The 22021-nt window shown below is 32.8% G+C and overlaps 2 protein-coding genes and 1 long non-coding RNA gene across 4 annotated transcripts; all 3 read right to left on the bottom strand.

The window, feature by feature from the left end:
* Positions 1–2380: 2380 nt before the first annotated feature.
* Positions 2381–7122, bottom strand: LOC123898466 (calcium-dependent protein kinase 26-like). Its single transcript, XM_045949436.1, has 9 exons — positions 6767–7122; positions 5647–6593; positions 4943–5086; positions 4663–4815; positions 4192–4304; positions 3826–3993; positions 3397–3621; positions 3125–3241; positions 2381–2839 (listed from the first exon to the last, which is right to left on the bottom strand). Exons 2-9 carry the CDS (start codon positions 6470–6472, stop codon positions 2822–2824), a joined length of 1764 nt encoding a protein of 587 aa, XP_045805392.1. The 5' UTR covers positions 6473–6593; positions 6767–7122; the 3' UTR covers positions 2381–2821.
* A 9197-nt stretch (positions 7123–16319) lies between these two features.
* LOC123885230 lies at positions 16320–17500 on the bottom strand. 2 transcript variants are annotated; one of them, XR_006801110.1, is made up of 3 exons: positions 17281–17500; positions 17093–17151; positions 16320–16437 (listed from the first exon to the last, which is right to left on the bottom strand). It is a non-coding gene; the product is annotated as an uncharacterized LOC123885230 (long non-coding RNA). The 2 variants fall into 2 exon arrangements; XR_006801109.1 differs by having other exon boundaries at positions 17097–17151.
* Positions 17501–17933: 433 nt separating this feature from the next.
* On the bottom strand, positions 17934–18426 carry LOC123896205 (putative lipid-transfer protein DIR1). The gene is made up of 2 exons (XM_045946624.1): positions 18117–18426; positions 17934–17971 (listed from the first exon to the last, which is right to left on the bottom strand). Exons 1-2 carry the CDS (start codon positions 18424–18426, stop codon positions 17934–17936), a joined length of 348 nt encoding a protein of 115 aa, XP_045802580.1.
* Positions 18427–22021: the final 3595 nt, after the last annotated feature.

The raw sequence follows: 22021 nt of genomic DNA, 5'->3' as shown, positions 1-22021 counted from the left end.
TTGGTTGAAAAACCTAATTGAAGAGATCAGTCAAGATAGGTGTGAGACAGTTACTTTGAAGATTGACAATGTGTCTGCTATCAATCTTGCATAGAACCCTATTGCTCATGGAAGAAGCAAGCATATAGAGCTAAGGTTCCATTACTTAAGAGAGCAGGTAAGCAATGGTAACTTGGCCCTAATGCACTGCAGAAGTGAAGAGCAAGTTGCAGACTTGTTAACCAAGGCTGTAACAATACAGGTGTTTGAAAAATTGAGAAGTGAAATGGGAATTGAGACAGTGGACAACATGAATTAAGGGGGTGTGTTGAATCTAAGCTTGATTCTAGTAGTTAATTCATATTGTGATGAGATTGCTTGGTGTGCAAGCAACTTAGAGAAAGTGTAACTAATTGCTTATGAAGCAAGTTAGTTAGTGAGTTTGTTAGAATAGCTAACTAGAGTCAGTTAGAGTTTGTTTTACCTAGGTTGTTAGAGTTTGTTAGGTGGTTATTAGTTGGTTAGGGCCTAAGAGAATCACCAATTCAATGTGGTGATCTAGTATAAAGTGCTTGGCTCATATTAGTGTGTGTAATCAACTCTTTTCCCCCTATGTGGATGAATAAAATTGATCTCTCTTTTCCCTAATAATCATCTTCTTCTTCAATCCTTCAATTACAACAGCTTTTCTTCCTTTCCATTCATTCACCATTGTTGCAGCAGCAAGAACAGTAGATCCTGCATCTTATGCTCATAGGCGAGGCCTAGAGACTGTGCAGCGCGCGCGTGTGTTCTTGCCTGCTTGATCAAGTCTGTGTGTGCTTGAGTGTTTTGTGATAAGTTTCCAGCTGCGCCAACAAATTGAACCGTGGTCCTCTCTACCAAGTTCAGCGTCAATCATAACTGAACCAACTAACGATTGGTTAATTGTGGATAATTTATCCAACAATTAACATGAGCAAATTTGTAAGTGATACTTAGAAATTATTTAATTTATAAACTTGCTTATATGATCATTAACTTTTTATTGGTTGTTAAGTAAATTAGCAACAATTTTTTAAGATTATATGTAAAATTTTCTTTTCAGTATGTATTTATTAGATGAAAGAAATTCATATACTTTTCTTTTGATTCGTTGAAAATTGAAATATCCCTTATATATTACTTCTTCCGCTTCTTTTAGTGTTATTTTTTACTACCGTACACTATTCACATAATCTATTTTGACGATAAATTTTATTGATATATAAAACTAAATATTAGCAAGATATTGTTCGATTAAAGTTATGATCAATTAAAATTGTACATGGTCACTCTACCAAAAAATAACTGTACATAGTCATGTGCGTACGTAGTAGTCAAAAGCGACACTTAAAAAAAGAAGTATATAAAAGAATCCCTTAAATATTCCATTTATTTATAATGTATAGATAGAAAGATATATTTTGCTTCTCAAACAAAAGTTCATAAACTTGTTAGAATCCTTGGAAAATATTCTTAGGAAATTCACATATGTCACTTCATTGAAGTTTTGTATTGGTAGTCCACAAATATCAAAACTTCTTGATTGTTGGATGTATGGGTTTGAACACCCTTAATTTAACTTTTTAAAGTGAGATCAAGGTAAGGTTAACGTTGACAATGTGAGAATTGAAGTCCCATACTACTAGTTAGGTGTGAAGGTGAATATTGAAGTTGTATTAAAGTCTAACAATATTATCCAATTTTTATATATTCTAGAATGTACATTTGTTAAGTTTGAGTACCATTGTCTTATGAGTTAACTTTGGAGAAATTCATCTAACATGACCTCACACCCTAATTTGGAAGGAAAAAAAAAAATAATCTTAAACTCAACCAAATGAATGTTTTCTGTTCTAACCCCCCTAATTACTAAAAATCGATTTTGCACAAAGTAAATACGTGCCCAACTTTCACTCAATGCATTACAAACAAAACGATAATGATTATTTGGATGGCTACATATAGCTATATGGAACCTACAAATTGAGCTCCCAAATGAAAGACATGGACCACGGTTTATTTTATGGTTCATTGTCATCATCAATTATAATTGAATGTTATTAGCTCTTTCCCACACGAGCTTAGCTCAGTTGGCAGGGACATTACATTATATATGTAGGGGTTGGGGTTTTGAATCTCGGTCATCCCATTTATTCATCTTATGGGTGGAATTTTTATCCACTAGTCTATTTGACCCCAAAGAGGATGGTCTATTCGAAACAATAACACTTGTCCTGAAGTAGCAAAGTTTTTCACAAAAAAGGGTTTGAGAATTGTGAACCTTTAAAAATTTAACTTAAAATAAAATCAAGTTTTGAATGTAAAATAAGATTCAAAACAAAACCATTAGTATGTTATGAGAATAATCTCGTTACTAGTGCATTAAACCTTGCATAAAATAAAAGTATAAGGTAAGAGATCAGAGACAACGCACAAAAAGACAATGTATCGTTCAATCTTCACACTTTGTGAGTTTGTCCAATATGATCTTGAGATACTACCGATCTCAATTACAATTCTTTGATCTAAGCCAAGATCAAAATCTTCAAGCCCTAATGACTTAATCATCTCAGTCAATCCTGACTTTACAACGCACACTCGATTGCTAGTTACATAATGACTTGAGCAATTCTTAAAAAAAACTTAAACTAGTTGAGAAGCTTATCTAAATAACACTCAATACACTCTTTGATCCAAGTATTAAATGAAGAGAGCTGGAGTGAGTGTTTGAAAGAAGAGCTCGATGGCTTGTATGATAAAGACAAGTGTTGGACGATTTTGTGGTTCAACTCTTGCTCTTCTAGTGCATTAAACCTTGCTATTTATAGTTGCAGTTCTGCCAAAAAATCAAAATCATTGTAAATTGTATAATCGTAATCAAACAATCATTGATATTAATATACTGACCGCATGAATGTTAAACTTGAATTGAATTGTTTTCCAGTACTATAGGAAGATGCAAGTAGTTCTCTCAAATAAAACCTATCAACATTTTAACGAATAAGAGCTATCTTTCTCGAGAAACTATGTTCAATGTAAAAACATCGAGAAAATGCTAACAGTATATTACAAAAATCAAGGGAAACTCGTCCTCTATAAATTTTTCTTAACATTAACATACTGGTAATGCCTCCCTAAATCCAATTCTAAAACTAGTACTGCTACCCTTTCGACCCCTCCTTTCTGCATTCCCTCTCTGCATCATAGCCACAAATTCATTGTAGTCTATTCGTCCATCCTGAAAAAGCCAAAACACACAGCAGAACAAAGTTCCATCAGAATTTTAAAAAAAGAATATATGGTTTGTATCGCAGCTGGAAGAGGCGCGTGCCTAGAACATGATTACCTCCTACGGAAGGAATATGTGGGAAACAAAAAAATATATATACTCACATTATTTTGATCAGCATCTCGGATCATTTCCTCCAAGGGGACATTCCCTAGGCCAAATTCTTCACAAGCTTTTTGAAGCTCATCTTTAGTGATAAATCCACTTCCATCTTTATCAAAATATGAGAAAGCTGCAACTAAATGATCTTCCCTCTCAACTTTGTTTAGATGCAATGTTGCAGCTATGAATTCTCCATAGTCAATTGTACCACTGTTATCAACATCTGCCTGAAATCCAAAACAAAAAATGGAATGATGTGTCAAATTTTTGAACAAGGGAATAATGTGTCAAATTAATATAGCACTGAAAACAACGACATTATCTTTCCTATATTATTAATTATTATTTATTATCAATCTATTATTATGTTCGGAATGTTTCCTAGGACTAATTCATCGAGATAAAGATGCATGATTCTGACAAATACTTACAGCTTGCATTAGATCATAAATTTCAGATTCATTGAGATTGGCACCAAATTTTTTCAGTCCGATCTTGAGTTCTTCAAAAGAAATCTGACCACTATTGTCAGTGTCGATCATCTTAAACATTTCTTTCAATCCAGCAATTTCGTCTTCAGAGAGATTCTCTGCAATAACCTGCACACGACAGCATAAAAATTTACAAAAGAAAAAATTTGACAATCCAAGCAGATCCAATAAAATCATTTGACATATTCTGCTTTGCAAATAAAAGTAACAATTGGACAAAAATTATTCGTTATCGAACCCCAAATAGAGGAAAAATAAATACTCGAGTGTGTGTGACTGAGTTTTGTGACTGAAAAAATAACTTACTCTAAGAGCCATTTTCTTGAGCTTGTTCATTGCAGTAAACTGCTTCATGCGGCTTAAAACTGCAGAATCAAGAGGCTTGTCAGGAGCTGCTCCGTCCACCATCCAGGGATGGCCTGCAAAGAATCAGATTATCATCATCTTCATTAACAATGTGGTTAAAGACCTCGAGTTCAACAATGTTATAATGATTTGTACGAGTCAAAAGTTTTATAATAGAATACACATTATTTTATTAAATAGCACGAAATATTGATTGATAAAAATTTCATGGAATGAGTAACTTTATTAAAAGAATTTTCATCTTACGTGTTGAAAGTGTATTGAGGAAAACTACAATAATATGGAAAAATATATGATAGCCAATTAATCACATGCATGCCAAATGTGGTTTGAAATCAAGTTGTGTGCGGCCTAATAACTTTTGTTTCGCTATCAAAGAACTTAATGGGATAACCGTGGAGAGAAACTTACGAAGAACGTCAAAAGCTGATAACCGTTTACTAGGGTCTCTGACAAGCATCCTCATAACCAAGTCTTTTGCACTGTCGGAGACACTAGGCCATGGATCTGATGAGAAATCAAGTTCACTATTCAAAATGGCCTCAAATATCTCTTGCTCCGATTCTATTACAAAGGACCAAAATAAATGTTATAATGAAGTTTTTTTGAATCAATAAACATGTAAAAGATATATAAAATAGCAAATAGCTAGATTGGAGTAAAATGAGTGTGATATCTTAATAACTCATACCACCCCAAAATGGAGGCACCCCACATAAGAGAATGTACAAGATGACACCGGCACTCCACACATCTGCTTCCGGGCCATATCGCTTGCGTAAAACTTCCGGTGCAACATAGTAAGGACTTCCTACTACATCATTGAAAATGTCACCTGTAAATAATGAGTGTTAGATTGTTAGCAACAACTGGTATGGCAATTACCTATGCAGAAATTAGCTTCATGTAATGTCATATGACATTGGACAATAAAGCCTCTTAAGCTAAACAATGACAAGAACTTTTTTTCACCTAAAAGGGGACTTTTGTCTAACACAAAAGTAGTTTTGTTCTTCGCAATTGAAGGTAAAAGAGAAATTATATTGATGTGAAAAACCATGATTATCAGTATCTTATCATACATGTGATCAGTCATATTTCAATTCAATACAAAATCGAACTCATTCAATATGAATCCCTAATGTGTATCTATTGTGGACATGAATCTCATATTGAATCATGATCCATTTTCAAACCATTACCTAAACTTAATGTTGTTAACCACATTTTTGTCAACTTTGTATAGTCAGCCACTTTTTTTCCATTTAATTTATGACTTTAATCTTAAGTTATTGAGATTCGTATATGATATATCAACTTATAATATATAAGTATGTCACTTTGTGCTGATTAACAAACAAATCAAGATAGAATGTAATTAACATTTGGACAAACCTGGTTTAAAAAAAGCAGATAGTCCAAAATCTATAGCCTTAAGAGGAGAATCTTCCTGTTGATTAACAAAAAGAAAATTCTCCGGCTTAAGATCGCGATGCATTACACCAAGAGCATGACATGACTGAATTACACCAACAATAGTCCTTGCAAGTTTAGCTGCTTTTCTTTCTGTATAATGCCCTCTTTCCACAATCCTATCAAAAAGTTCACCACCGGAACACAACTCCATAACAACATGAACAGCAACAGCATCCTCGGAAGCTTCCTTAATTGAAATCAAATTCGGACACCCAGCCAAGTGATGCATAATCTGAATCTCCCTCCTCACATCTTCAACATCCTCTTCTGTCAACAATTTCCTCTTCATGATTGATTTACATGCATACTCTTTTCCAGTAGCTTTCTCTACGCAAAGAAACGTAGTTCCAAATTGCCCTTGTCCAAGCTTTGGTCCCAAATTATAAAACTCTCTAAGATTAACCGTTTTTCGCTGTAAAACTGAATCTGTTTTTAGCCCTGCACTCACTACTCTCTTCACATTGTGAGGTCTCTTATGCTTTGAATGTGTAGAAGAAACAGCAACAGAAACTTGACTCGTTTGTGATTTTTGTTGTGGTTTTGGTGGTTTTACATCGTCCGTTTCAATTTTCACTACCTCCGGGGGCCGGTTTTGAACAATTTCTGTAGCATTTGTTGGATTGGTTTTGTGTAAATGATCTTTCTTGGTTACACGTGACCAGCAAGATAGAGTTGGAAGTTTTGAGTGTGATGGTTCATCTATTGAACGTGAGGTTCTTCTCCTTCCAACACAGTGGTTTCCCATCTAACACTAATTACACACTATCACAATCATCATACTATATCATGTCGGGTGTTCGTGTCAGAGTTCTCCTGTCAGGTGACCGTGTCAGAGTTTGTGTTGTGCCAGGTGTCCGTATCAGAGTCTGTGTTTCATAGATTATAACATAGAAAACAAGAAACTTATGAACAAAATTTAACCTCGAACCCGAAATTTCAAAACCCTAATAAAAAAAATTCCTCCTCAAATTGAAAAGGACATAACCAAACCAAAAGGAAAAACAAAAACAAAAACAAAAAGAAGCAAATGTGTGTTTACCTTATTAGCTTGATGGTGCAACGCAATTGAACAATGCACAAACACCTAGTGTGCAATATGAACAAACAAGTGTGCTATATATAAAAGAGGGGTATCAAAGATCAAAGATTTTGGAGATTTGTGGAATGTTGAAATTTATGGGAAAAACCCAATATTGTGCCAATTTCAATGAACCCCAAAACGTGTTTGATTTTGATGATTGAAACAAATTAAGGAGAAAAAAGCGTAATTGATTTTGATGATTGTAATAAAGATGGAAACTTTAGAGGAAATTGAAACATTAATGTGACAGAAATTAAGGTTGTTAAAAGGAAGAGAAAGAGACAGATACAGAAAGTTATACCGTTTTTTCTGTTAGGAAAATTGTTACGAAATTTGGTGAAAACGCGTTTACAACAAAAAAAAAAAAAACATTTGGGAAATTGGACGGCTAAGATGGATGGTACAAGTGGAGTGGATGGTTAAGATTTGATTTGATATATACGTGCAATCCCTATATTCACTCCGACGTGCTTAACCGCCGGCTGCCGGCTCTTTGCTGGTGGATTTTCATTCTTTTGTGTTCCTTAATTTGATAAGTTTAATTGATATGCACCGATCGTGTAAAATAGTTTTACACGATCGTCCAATAAACAACTATCATTTTGTCGTGTCATATCAGGAAAGTGGGGTTAAGTGGCGGAAAACATTGTTGATATTGGTTGACAGTGCAAAATTATTTTACACCGTCAATGCATATCAATTAAATCCTTTTTTTTTTCAAAATTTTATTAGTATTTTTTTAAAAACCAAAACAAGGATTTGTTTTTTTGTCACAAATAAGGGCCATTTAATGATATGATATAAAAAATTTGAATCTCTATAGATAGCGAGATTCTTTCTCGTGCACCAGTTATAGATTCTCTCTGTCTTACTCTCTATTTTTATATCTCCCACACATGATAATTTTCATTTTTTAATAATTTTTTTTTTCATATTTTTTTTTTTCTTTTGAAGGTTGTCTATTTCATTTTATATTATTTTAAATATTGTATATATTTTTCTTTCAATTGTTTATGAGATTGATTTTATTTAATTTACTTGAGTATGAAAATAAGATATATGTTTAAGCAGGGACGGATCTGGCGGGGGGCAGGCAGTGGCCAAGGCCCCCCCTCCCCTCCATCTGTTACATATAAATATACATATATTATATTCCTATATTATATATTATATTTTCACTCCAACTCTAATAGTATATACACTTAGTATTAGTATATTATATAATTTATGTTCCTATAAATATAGCTCAGTTAATAGGAATATTGCATGTAATATTAACTGATGTTCAACTGTTTAATTTCGGACTCATGCTATGAAAAAAATTCAGTTAAGAGAGAATAACTTCGTACTTATAATATGATACCAAAAGAAAATTATATGGACAATGTAAACAAATATAATCTCTATAAATAAAATAGGTTAGTTACTTTTCGGCCCCCGGTATGAATTGTTTCTGGATCCGTCCCTGCTGTTTAAGGATGTTACATAGACATAGTGGGGTGGAAAGTACTCCCACATTCATTGTTCCCCGTTCAACAAAACTAACAGATTCTCCTCCCTCCCTCTCACATCTCTTTCTCCTCGAACTCTCTAGGGACTCATCAATAAAAAATAATTGTAATTTTTTACTATTTTTCAAATGAATATTAACATATACTCTCATCATTGTATCACAAAGCAATCTTCACGCATGAACGTCAAATGGAAAATCTATGTATGAATCTCCACTCACATTGATAAATTAACATTCCTATAATGGTTTGAACGAAGGTTTATGAAAAACTTAAAATTGAAATTATAAAAAAAATTCATAGATTATAAAAAATTAAGATTATATTAATTTATTTCAGGTTTCCCATGAATTTCATCAACGGAATGTAATCTGGTGAAAGTGCGATGGACAAAAAATATGAAAAATTCTCGTAGTCAGAATTCAAATTTAATTAGTCAATGTGTATTTATAATAGTGGAATGAGAAGTGTTTTTCGTTTCCTATTATATACCACTGAGAAATTATCTCTCCCTCTCTCTCTCTCTTTCGTTTGTGTTACATGACTGTATAGAGACTCCATCAACATAAAACAACACTTGTTAATTCAATATTTGTTTTAAGGCTTAATTAGTTAAATGGTCCCTTAAAGACATTTTAAGTTTCATAATGGTCCCTTAAAGAAAAAAAGTTCCGAATTGGTCCCTTATTGATGTAACCGTTAGCCATATAGGTCCTTCCGTTAGTGTTTAGACAGAAAACGTTAACTTAAAAAAAAAATAAAAAAATGAAGATATCTTCATCTTCCTCTCTATCTTTCTCTCACCAGAACAAACAACTTACCAAAATCTCACCCAGAACAAACAATTTGACCAAAAAAAACCAAACAACAACCTAATCCCATTGTGTTGTTGTTGTTTTGGCTTGAATCTGATTTTATCCAGGAAAAAAAGAGTTTTACCCAAAATTTGATTTGGTTGTACCGTGGTGTTGTTGTCCTAAGATCTAGCGGTTTGAACGGCGGCCTCATCACCGGAGACGGAACTGAGACTATTTTCGACAGTGCGTATAGATCCGTTGAATCCTGTGGTTCCGGAGACGGTTGCGAAAATGAGTTCATGAACGGTGATTGTGGGAGTGGTTTTAATGAAAGTAGTGGTGCCGGAGATTTAGCTATACTGATTGCAAATAATGATTGAACAAATAATTTATGCCTCGTAAGTTTTGAGAAATGAAGAGCACAAAGATAATTGAAAACCATGCTAAATGATACTTAGTTAAAATACTTGCAACGATCCAAAACAAATGATATTCTAAAACAAACCTCAAATTTTTTTTTCCTTTTTCTTTTTCTGGGTTTATTTCAATATTTTTATGGGTTTGTTTTATATCTCTCCTTGGGATCTATTTTTGTTCTGAATTTTGCAATTTTGAGATTTTTTTCTCTTCAATTTTCTGGGTTTGTTTCAATGTTGATGAAGATGAACAAGGAGGGGAGGGAAGAAGATGAAGAAAGGGAAGAATGAATTATTTGTTGATGGTGTATTGCTAGATATGGTAGACATACAAAATCCAATGGTTATTTTTTTGACAAAAGAATCAAATGGTTAAGATTAAAAAATGTATTGAGGTATATGGTGGACTGCTTGCAATGTTGGTCCACCTAATATATTTAGAGTTAAAAAATTAACGGAGGGGACCTATATGACAAAAGGTGAATCTTTAAGGGACCAATCCGGACCTTTTTTTCTTTAAGGGACCATTGTGAAACCTAAAATGTCTTTAAGGGACCATTTAACTAATTAAGCCTTGTTTTAATGAATATCAATAAAATTCTCGTGCTTAGTTATCGCAATCTTCTGCTTACACTTTTTATAATGGGGGACCACTTTTCATCGTGCTAAATAAAATATGAAATATGAAATTTGAAAATTTGAAATATGAAATATGAAAATGTGGATAACCCCCGTAGTCGATATTTAAATTTTAATTAGTCAATGTGTATTTTTAAGAGTCTGGTGGGAAAAGCTCCTCGTTTTCCATTTTACACAATTGAGACTCTCTCTATTTATATTCATCTTCTGTCTCCGTTATAGGACTCTATAGTTGCTCCTAGTGGCGGAGCCAGGACCCTAGGACAGGGGGTGCAAAAAAAAATCTGGTAGAAGTGTAAAAATAATTTTAAATAATACTATTTTTTTTTTTGAAAACTTGGTATTCAGCCCTATGATCGACTAATCCAAGGGGACCAATCCCACCGTCCACTTGCAGGAGCCCATTTAAATAATACTAGTAATAAATATTTTTAATATTTATTATTATATGTGGAGAAAAAGTAAAATAGAAATGGGTCAAACAACGAAGTAAGCAAATTCATGACATTGAACCATGTTAATGAGATAAAATATCTTTGAGTTGGGTGCAACACAACAAACTCAGGGGGTTCAAATAGTAATAAAAGAGGATAATTGGTGTAAATGTTAAAGGTTCAGGGGGTGCACTTGCATACCCTCAAAGGTATGTGGCTCTGCCCCTGGTCGCTCCATGAACAAAAAATAGTTGTTAATTCTTTATTATTTTTTAATCAATATCAATTAAATTCTAATGCTTAATTTTCACTATCAACTACAAACACTTTTCATTATGGGATCACTTTTCGTAGAACATAGTATATCCAACCACAGGGATCGTTTTTCTAATGAACATAATTTTTTTCTTTAAACTAAAATAAAATGCACTTACGTAGAACATATAACTTTGTATAAGCTTAGTTTTTTTTTTGTTGACATAATTAAGTTGTTAATATAATATAGAATATAATTTATGTATATCAAATTAATTTAGTTGTATATATCACAATCCAACAAATAAGTGGGAAACAAAGTGGGTTAGAGAAGTTTTTTTTTAATGATGGATTAGATAAGATTAAATTGAATGTCCTGTAAACAAACTCTCTAATTGAATGTCAACGAAGTGGGTTAGAGAAGATTTTTTTTTAAAATTTTTTTTAATAATGGGTTAAAGAAAATTCAATTGAATGCCACGTAAGCAAGCTCTCTAATTGAATGCGAACAAAGTGGGTTAGAGATTTTTTTTTTTTAACAATGGGTTAGAGAAGCTGAAACGCCAATAATGCACACCAGGAGACGCGAAAGCTGAAAAGCTGTCTTACACGTTATTGAAGGCTGGTGACCGCCAATAACGCACGCATAATAGACGGCTTAGGGCAGCCAATAAGTTAAAAAAAAAATTAAAAATTAAAAATCTATCAAATTGACATAAGCATGTTAAATAAAAAAAACTTGCTAGCAATTAATTGTTGGATAGTATCTCTCTCACGGAAATGGATTCCATGCAGTCACTATTTGACTGCAGATGAATTTGAGTCATTCAATTTTATTAATGTATTTTATTTATTTGATCAAAATTTAATCCAAAGGCTTTAATGCAATGACTGCATGACTGCACCACTCTTTTGACTGCATGGGATCCAGGTCCCTCTCTCACCCTCACCCTCTCAACAATTATCTCTCTCACTTTCAAACCATCATTGAAACTCATTTCTCCAACCTCACAAAAACTCAAACTTTAATCAAACCATAACTCTAATCACCATACGATCACACTAAAATTACTCCATGCTATCAACTTTTCTTTCTCTGAAATTACTTCATGCATCGTCCTTTCTCCTTTCTTAAGAATCAGCATCGACGTTTCTACAGCATTGACGTTTCTACGTTTTTACAAATCTGAGTAAAGAAAAACACCGAAAGATTCGACCTTTAGGTGTTTTTCTACAGCATTGACGTTTCTACGTTTTTACAAATCTCTTCATAAAAAAAAATAATAATAGCCTTTTTTTTTTTCTTCATCATCTGTTTCATTTTTTTACAGATTTGGTATATGCCCTCTTTTTATTTGTCATCGGCCTTTTTTTTCTATTTCTCCCACAAGATTCTTTTCTCCTCTAAAACCCTCAAAGCCAGATCTTGCCCTCTCTCTAGGATTCAACAATGGCAGCCACTCACAAAGGAAAATATTTGTTTAACTTTGTCTAATTTTATTGTTAATATATACCTAAGGAGATAAATAAAATTGTTTTGCTTGTTGATGTAGAGATCTCGTTGATGTATGTTGAGATTCAATGACGATTAACTTTGCAGCTGCAGCAAATGAGAGAGAACCAGATAAAAAAATAATTAATTTTTTTTATTTAAAAAAGTACTTATTGAGGGCTGCAGGCCGCCAATAATGTCTGAGAGGCTGACCAAGTATTATTGAAGGTCCCCGACCGCCAATAATATTATTGAGAGTCCCGTGTTGGAATAAAATTGGTTCTAAAGCCCCAAGTTTTAAATCTATAAAGTTTTGATGATAACAATAAGTATTAAAGGAACAATTGGTAGTACTAATTTTTCAAACTAGTGTGAAGGACCGTTATAAGTAAACTCTGATGACCTGAGTTCAGAAGTTGTCAAACATGTTCTGAAACAGACTCAGAAGCAAGGTCTTTTGGTTCTGAAATATTCTGCCTCTGAAAGCCACAATTATTCAGAAGCAAAAAGACTTTAGAAGATGTTCGTGAACTCTTTGCATTGAGAAGTCATTTTCATGTCAGCCTAAATCAGAGAACGTTGGTGCCAAGTTACAAGGACCTTTCTCAAGATTGGTTTAAGTAATTCAAATGGACAATCAAGCTGTTTAACCCTATTTCATTCTTGTGAAGCTTAGAAGTCAAACTGTGAAAGTTTCTCTATTTGGTATAAACACCTTCTGTCGTGACAAAGTAGAGAAACCTCACTACCACTTTGGTCTGTAAACGTTGCTTTCATCTCAGACTGCAAAGATAATGTTAACTAGGTAAATGATCCTTACACAACGGTCATAATTCACATGGAGCGTTCTATTGGACTACATATATTCTTCACTTCATCTTTGAAGAATTAAGCTACACGCGCACGCTCCTTTGTACACTCAATCTGTCAATACAAACACTTATCCTCTGAACCTTGAATTTTAGTCTTATTCAAAATAATTTGAAGTCTTTTTAGTACTCATTGTATTTTATTATTAAGGTTCTTTAAGTGTATTGTATTATCTCAACAAATTTTATTTACTTTCTTAAGTTTGAGAAGCCTCTTGCTGTGTGCTTGAGCATTGGGTAAAAGTCTCTTGTTGTGTGCTTGAGCATTTGTAATCTTGTGTGATTATAGTGAAATCCCTTGGAAGTGCAAGGGGACTGGACTACTCTCGTTTTGTGAGAGGAACCAGTATAAATCTGCTGTGTACTTTCTCTTCCTCTGATCTCTGTTATTGTGTTCACTTGTTTTATCCGCTGCTAACTTATTTAAGTTGAAACTTAGAAAAAAATTTAACTTATCTAAAACACAATTCAACCCCCTCTTCTTGTGTTTTCACACCTTCAATTGGTATCTAGAGCTCTGGTCTGTTACTTTCACCTAACAGTGAGACAATAAAGATCTTGAAAACACATCATGTCTGGAGATCAAACACATCTGATACACTAGGAAGTGGAGGAAGTGGTGGTAAAGCTGCTTTTGGTCATGACTACTTGAGTTCAGAATCATATGAACACAATGTCAATAGAAAATCCCCTGTTTTCAATGGTGATGCTTCTTTGTTTGAGTGGTGGAAGGAAAGACTCTATAGCAACATCACTGCTATTGATCATGAGCTATGGGATCTTGTTGAGCTAGGAGTAACTTTTGAGAATCTGAATGAGCATGGAAGGTTAACTATTCCTTAAAGTCCAATAACCAAAATCAATTCCTTGCCTTAAATGACTTATTTGCACTGTTATGATCATTTAACAAGTCCAACTTAAAAGTTCATTCTTGTCTTGTACCAAGTTGACTTGAATAAGTGTTTATGCTTTTGAACACGTGAGTCTGGAGACCAATCTGAGATCATTCTCTGAGGCAGATTTGTCTAAAACGTGTTTCATTCTTTTCCTATGAGTGAAACAAGGTTAATTTAATCCATTGCATATGTTCTTAAATTAAATCACTCAAGAGCACTTGTTAGATCACAAAATGATCAGAATCAAATTAAAATTTAATTAAGGGTTATTATCTTTAAAACATCAAAATAGGATTTTGTATCAACAACTGATGTGGTTTTAGTTCTGAAAAATACTAAACATACACTAGTGGAAAAAACACTTATTAAATCGGTTCTAGAAGGCTTTTTAAATCGGTTCCGGGACCGATTTAAATTCCGTCGATTTAGTAAGTTTTCAGTTTTTAAATCGGGTTTCGAACCGATTTAAAAGATGTTATTAAATCGGGTTGCCCGATTTCAAAGAGTTTATTAAATCAGTTTGCCCGATTTAAAAAATGTTAAAAAAGTCATGGAAGTTTTTGTATCTATTTGATCCGATTTAAAATCCAAAACTAAATCGGCTCAATCGATTTAAAAACCTTATTTTAAATCAGTTCGTATCTCACCCGATTTAAATTCTATTAATTTTCTTTTATATTTTTTTTCTTTTGCTATTGTTTCTCGAGTATTAATCCAAAATCATCGATTAATAGCATAAAGTTACAAAATTATACTTCTACACTAAAATCATACACCTAATAGCATAAATTATACTTATATACACTAAAATCATTCCATACACACTAAAATCTTTCCATACACACTAAAATCATTCCATAATATTAGAGTTAATATCATATACCTAGAATCATAAATTATAAACCATAAAGTTACAAATTTATACTTATACACTAAGATTATACTTGTAACCTCGATTCCTTATATTTGTATGCTTAACTTTGTCTTCTCCTTTAACAGTTACCTCATAAGTTGGTTTCGGGAGACCATTTCTTAAAATCGCTGGGTTGATGAATCAATCCTCTCCATATTTCCACAGGGATGTTCTCAGACCTTTTAATTCTGAAAAGAAAAAAAAAAAGAAGATAAACTCAGCTCAACATATAAGCATAATAAAATGGACAACTTGGAGAAAATAAAGCCTAGAATCACAAAGCTGTCAAGGAATTGCATATGCTGATGGTCATTTTGAATTCCTTTTATATACAAAAGTTAATATGAACAATCACACCCATTTTTTTTAAATTGTATATTTACATAGGAGAACATAAATAGCATTGATGTATTAAATTACTTGTAAGTGAATGCAGGACAAATCATTCTCTCCTTCAGACTTCAAAATCTCAAAGACCATAACTAATTACAATAGTATCATGTATCATTCTACAATTTCTACCTAATATCTCTAGAATTAAATAGTGTAATATTCTTTTAGACTGACCGGGAGATTTTGTCGTTTTGAGGTCAGCAATAAGCAGAAGATGTTTTATCTATAATTGGCAGCAAACCAACACACAGTATTATTTAACACATTCACACTTTTCAATACAACATTCAGTATTATTTAAACCCACACATAGAAAAATTCCAAAATAATCAGTGTAAGGAATAGTTACTAGTCATCTTTTTTTTTTATTTTTCGAATCAGCAAACTATATTAGATAATTATTCTATGAGTACAAGAACTCACTAGATAAAAAGTTACAACCTGCATAATATTGCAGGGAAGAGAAACTCAAGGCCACTAACAAAATATCAGCAAAAGAATAGAAACTAAATCCACCATAAGCCAACAAACTTACTGCCTCCTCACTAACAAAAGGCACCGCCCCACTACACATAATTGAAAACTCTCAAAAACATAATCACACGTAGGTCTCAAAAACATTTAGTTACTAGTTGTCTTCACCTCATTCTACAAAGACTACGATTAACATAACATGATCAAGCTTGCACTACCCTGCCACCCCAATGAAAACTTGGTTCAAAATGCAAGAAATTATAGACAAATATTAGAAGAATTGAATGTTCATACCTGGAAAGATTCAACATTGAAATTTTACCACTAAGGCACTTTGTCACAATAATCTGCCTCATTTTTTCTCCAAATTCTGAAGTTGTTAGGAACAATATTACTTTGATCGAATGTTAGGAACAATATTACTTTACACCATTGCAATGTAAACTCATCTATTTCATTCGTGTGCCACGTCTACACCTCTTTTTTGTAGGCTGAATATCATTCTCACTTAGTGAAGGAGCTGATGGATCATCCATGTGTCTGCATTAAAAGATATATAATAATCATTTCCCTAGTTTGTTGTGGATGGCCAGTTCAAATGATCAAGGGTAAAGGAAAATGTTTCAAAAGACCAAAGTACATTATTATTTTCTAATGGCAAATAAAATTTATAAACACTACACTAATCACCTGGATTCAATTATAAGATTACAAAACAATATATATCAGGAATACACAACCAATGTATATCACACTAAAAGGCACATATCTAAAAGAATTCAACAAGCTCAACCAATATCCTAGAACAAAAGCACCACCACACAAGAAACAAACTACAAAAAACAAAAACCAACTATGTGGCTTCCCTCAAATCCCTCAAAACAAAAACATAGCATGGCCAAAAACTGAGAGTTCCACAACAATGGAAAAAAAAAACAAAAAAACAAAAACAAAGAAAGAAAGTAAAGGTATTGAAAAGATTTTGTTTCAAATTTACCTTTTACGGTGAATTGTTTTTTCTTCACAAGTTTAAATGCAGCAGAAACGATTCTACTTATTGATACTATACCTAAACTAGATTACAAAACAAATGATAAAACAAATTGAAGCTTAGAAAACACAATATCACACAACACAGACAAATTAATTGAGATAAATAAAAGTTGGGAGCTACATACTGAAGAAAGAGAGATACCTACAGCTACTGACTGAATGCGAAGATGACGACGGCTGCAGCGAAGAGACCCTTGAAAACTTTGAACGCACAAATTAGCAAAACAAAAGGGTACCTTAGAATGAGGAAATCTGAATCTGGAAATTGGAAATGGAAACAACGGCGAAGAATGAGGAAAAGACCAAAATCAAAATGGAATTTGAACAAACCTTAGATCTGAAACTGAAGCGGCGATGGAGAATCTGAAATTGAAGCGGTGGTGGAGAAAGGGTTTCGCAAAGAGAGAGAGGGAATGGAAATGTGAACCTGAAAACGGTAGTGGAGAAAGGGTTTCACAGAGAGAGAGGTTTACGGTTCTTCGTCGTCGCAGAGACAAAGTCACTGTGCAGAAAGTTTAGGGTTTTCACTGTATTGAAACTTGAGAGTGTTTTTGCATTTAATTTAATTTAATTTAATTATTATAAAATTCTTTTTAAATCAGGTTAACCGATTTAATTGTAATTCTCTTACAAATTCCCCTTCCGTGTCCACAATTTTCATGTTGTTAAATCAGGTGGATGACATCTGATTTAAAAAGTATGATTTAGTAAGTGTTTTTTTCACTAATTAAACTAAACTGAATATCGATGTAAATTCGATTGGTTTGGACATTTTGAAAGTATTGAAGAGGATCAAAACACAATAATATACTAATACGTACCAAATAAAACTTTGCAACTTTTATTAAATCAATAACAATGAGATCAAATCGTTGAACTCATGTAAATACAAATCAAAGGAAGATAAAAACAAAAACATAAATATATAAATGGATGTCAAACTATTACAAGTTGCATGTGCCCAACAAGGTTGTATTGTATGATCAAGCCTTTTGAGGAGGGGAATGAGGAATTTCATAACCTGAAAGATTATTATAGATAGAAATTAATATTATATTTTCATAAAATAAAAAATAACATTTTCTTTGGATTTAAAAAATTAATATTGTAGATAAATTAATCTAGTAACTTTTTTTTTTTGACATAAAATTAATCTAGTAACTTACTTCCACACTTATCCGTAGGAATATTTGGCACTTGACAAGTTTGTGCAACATAAATAACTTTTTCCATGCTGATTATAAGTTCAACAATAGGAGTAACATATTTGCAATAACATGAAACATCAACACCTTTCAATGCAGCACAACAAGCTTCTGATGGTGGAATTTTTGGCCCAAATTTTGAAATGTAACTTCTACATTCTTTATTAATGCCACTATAGTCACCACCACATTCAGATTGAGCAGAAATTCCTAATATTAAGATGCTTGCAATAAGCATTAATGTTGCAAAGCCTAAGCATCTAGTTGCCATGGTTATCAAATTCAAAATAAACTCTAAATTTTTTCAACAATAGGATGAATGATTATTAACTTATGACAACTGAAGAACTAGAGAACCGTTTATATAGAAGAATGGTGACATGAATTGAGATATATATATATATATATATATATAGGGGGCTGCTAATTTAGACCCAGTTGGGTCTAAATTAGCAAGGTGCACCTTTTGAGTTGGACAAAAATACCCATTTTTTAATTTTTTGGAAGAATAGAGCAACAGGGGCATTTCTGTAAATTTATGCAACAGTACACGCGCCCCCACTTCTTTTTTCCCCCCCCATGACACGTGGCAGCGTGTGATTGCACAAGATCAGAGCGCGTGCATCACACGCGCCGACAGCTGCGAGTTTGCGTGATGGCTGACGCGGAGAGAGAAAGCCTTTTGAAAAGGCAGGCCACGTGTCAGCAGCTGATTGGCTGCGTTAATTTTTTTCCATTTTATACTTTAAACTCGATTATTTCGTCGTAAATTAATTTTTTATTTTTTAATTTTTATACCAAAATTCATAATTTTTTTTTCTCTACAAATAGAGACTTGGTTTGTTTGATTTGGACACCGAAAAAAAAACGCAATTTTTTACTACTTTAAACTCGATTATTTCGTCGTAAATTAATTTTTTATTTTTTATTTTTTATACCAAAATTCATAATTTTTTTTTCTCTACAAATAGAGATTTGGTTCGTTTGATTTGGACACAGAAAAAAAACTCAATTTTTTTCACTACCTTAATCTCATCAAATAACTAATAATCAACTTACTGAAACCATTTTACCAGCAAAATGGTTTCAGTTTACAACTCTCTGAAACCATTCTACCAGATAAATGGTTTCAGAAGCAAACACAATTAAATAATTACTCACTGAAACCATTCTACCAGTAAAATGGTTTCAGAATACAACTATGTGCAACCATTCTACAAGGTAAATGGTTTCAGAAGCAAATAACTAATAATCTACTTACTGAAACCATTCTACCAGCAAAATGGTTTCAGATTACAACTCTCTGAAACCATTGTACCAGATAAATGGTTTCAGAAGCAAACACAATTAATAAATTACTCACTGAAACCATTCTACCAGTAAAATGGTTTCAGAATACAACTATGTGCAACCATTCTACAATGTAAATGGTTTCAGAAGCAAATAACTAATAATCTACTTACTGAAACCATTCTACCAGCAAAATGGTTTCAGATTACAACTCTCTGAAACCATTGTACCAGATAAATGGTTTCAGAAGCAAACACAATTAATAAATTACTCACTGAAACCATTCTACCAGTAAAATGGTTTCAGAATACAACTATGTGCAACCATTCTACAAGGTAAATGGTTTCAGAAGCAAATAACTAATAATCTACTTACTGAAACCATTCTACCAGCAAAATGGTTTCAGATTACAACTCTCTGAAACCATTGTACCAGATAAATGGTTTCAGAAGCAAACATTAGTTTTTAATTATCGTTTTATCTCATTTAAGGTAGTGAAAAATTGCGTTTTTTTTTTCGGTGTCCAAATCGAACGAACCAAATCTCTATTTGTAGGAAAAAAAAATTATGAATTTTGGTATAAAAAATAAAAAATAAAAAATTAATTTACGACGAAATAATCGAGTTTAAAGTAGTGAAAAATTGCGTTTTTTTTTCGGTGTCCAAATCAAACAAACCAAGTCTCTATTTGTAGAGAAAAAAAAATTATGAATTTTGGTATAAAAATTAAAAAATAAAAAATTAATTTACGACGAAATAATCGAGTTTAAAGCATAAAATGGAAAGAATCACGCAGACCCATTCATATGCTGACACGTGGCTGCCTTTTTCAAAAGTAAAATTTTCTCTCTCCAGCTTATAATCTAGTGTGGCGCAGACAAGATGGTAGGATGATCTGGGCTGTCTGATCAATCAGACAGCCTTAATGAGATCACATCTTGGCTGTCTGATGGAAATCAACGGTCTGTAACCATGGTCCTTCCGTACGCGCGCGACACTGGATCCACGTCTATTAATTTTTAAGAAGGTGGGGGCGCGTGTCAGTATTTTTTTTTTTATGTAAAATTACAGAAATGCCCCTGTTGCTATATTCTTTCAAAAATTAAAAGAATGGGTATTTTGGTCCAATTGAAAAGGTGCACCTTGCTAACTTAGACCTAACTAGGGTCTAAGTTAGAAAACCCCATATATATATATATATATATGATAAAAAACTAAATAAATGTGAGAATTTAAAAGTATTTCTTTTTTTAAAATTTATTTAGTCAACAAAAAGTAAAATTCTTTTTTTTGGGTCAAAGTAAAATTCTTTTATTTTTATATATAATTTATTATTAAATATTTACTACCAAAAATGTAATATACTTTAATATTATTTTAATATTTTCAAAGTGACAATAAGTTGCGGTCAAAATAAAAAGTGCTAAAAGGATATTTAATTAAGATATTTAATTATATTAGAATTGGCCTATATAATATTTTTTGAAATATTATATCTTTAAGTCAGAGTTTGACTTAAAGATAAACTAAAGGTTTGAATTTTTTTAACCATTCAATTCGTTTTTAGTTGTTTTCATCTTTAAAATCATGGATGGATAAAATTTAGGTTTAAACGTAGTTTTGGTCCCCATATTTTATAAAATCGTAATTTTAGTTCTTTTATTTTATTTTCTGGAATTTTGCCATCCTATCTTAAAAAATTAAGCCATTTGATCCTTCTCTTGATTTTTTTTTTATAAGCAATAATAATATAAGGGAGTACAAGGGATACTCAATCCCTTATACAACAAAGCAAAGCATCATATGCTTTGGAAACAAGCCAAAGGATCAAAACACCAATTAGAAAAAGAAATACAAGATTTATGACCATACCGGCCACTAACCCATGCCCAAGATACATCTTTGATATCATCCAAAAGAGAAGAAGTAGACGGAATGACTCCATTAAAAATCACATTATTACGAAGCTTCCAAATATTCCACGTTGTTGCCAACCAAATCACCTGCCTAACACGCTCCCCATTTTTCATTTTAACCAACTCACCAAATAGTTTAAAATGGTGTCAGCCTTCAGCTCCTATGGGTAAACTCTTCCCAATCCAATTAAAGATCACTTCCCATACCTTTATAGTAAAAGGACAGTGGAAAAAAAGATGGGCACAATCCTCGTGAGATAAAAAGCAAAAGACACAAGGCAAATCATCCGGACTAATCAAAATACCTCTACGATTGAGCGTCGTCCTCGTGGGTAACCTTTTTAGTAATAATCTCCATCCAAAACACAAAACTTTGGACGGTATGTCATTCCTCCAAAGTTGTCTTACGGCTGTCAACAAATTAGGATCCAAAACCTCAGAATATCGCTTTTCAAGAAGAACATTATAACAAGACTTGACGGAAAAAAGACCGGTTGAATCAAGCGTCCAACGCCATTTATCAGGATTAACAGGATGTAAAGAAATTCCTACCAACAGCTCTGAAAGCTCTGCTGCTTGCTGCATTTCATTATTTGACAACTGGTCAATCCACTCAAAACCGCCAATCCTGTCGATTATCATAACATTCGGCTGCACCTC

The sequence above is a fragment of the Trifolium pratense genome, linkage group LG1 (assembly GCF_020283565.1).
Source record: "Trifolium pratense cultivar HEN17-A07 linkage group LG1, ARS_RC_1.1, whole genome shotgun sequence".
NCBI lineage: Eukaryota > Viridiplantae > Streptophyta > Magnoliopsida > Fabales > Fabaceae > Trifolium > Trifolium pratense.
The sequence above is the reverse complement of the archived record's forward strand: the minus strand, read 5'-3'. Positions and strand labels throughout refer to the sequence as shown.

Excerpts from the sequence above, each read along its gene's own strand:
- LOC123898466 (XM_045949436.1), bottom strand. The coding sequence starts at position 6,472 with ATGGGAAACCACTGTGTTGGAAGGAGAAGAACCTCACGTTCAATAGAT. Across the intron at positions 4,305-4,662 it reads ATCAGCTTTTGACGTTCTTC|GCCATCCCTGGATGGTGGAC; the intron begins GTAAGTTTCTCT and ends GATTCTTTGCAG. Across the intron at positions 3,242-3,396 it reads GAGATGCTGATCAAAATAAT|GATGGACGAATAGACTACAA; the intron begins GTGAGTATATAT and ends TGGCTTTTTCAG.
- LOC123896205 (XM_045946624.1), bottom strand. The coding sequence starts at position 18,426 with ATGGCAACTAGATGCTTAGGCTTTGCAACATTAATGCTTATTGCAAGC. Across the intron at positions 17,972-18,116 it reads TCCTACGGATAAGTGTGGAA|GTTATGAAATTCCTCATTCC; the intron begins GTAAGTTACTAG and ends ATAATCTTTCAG.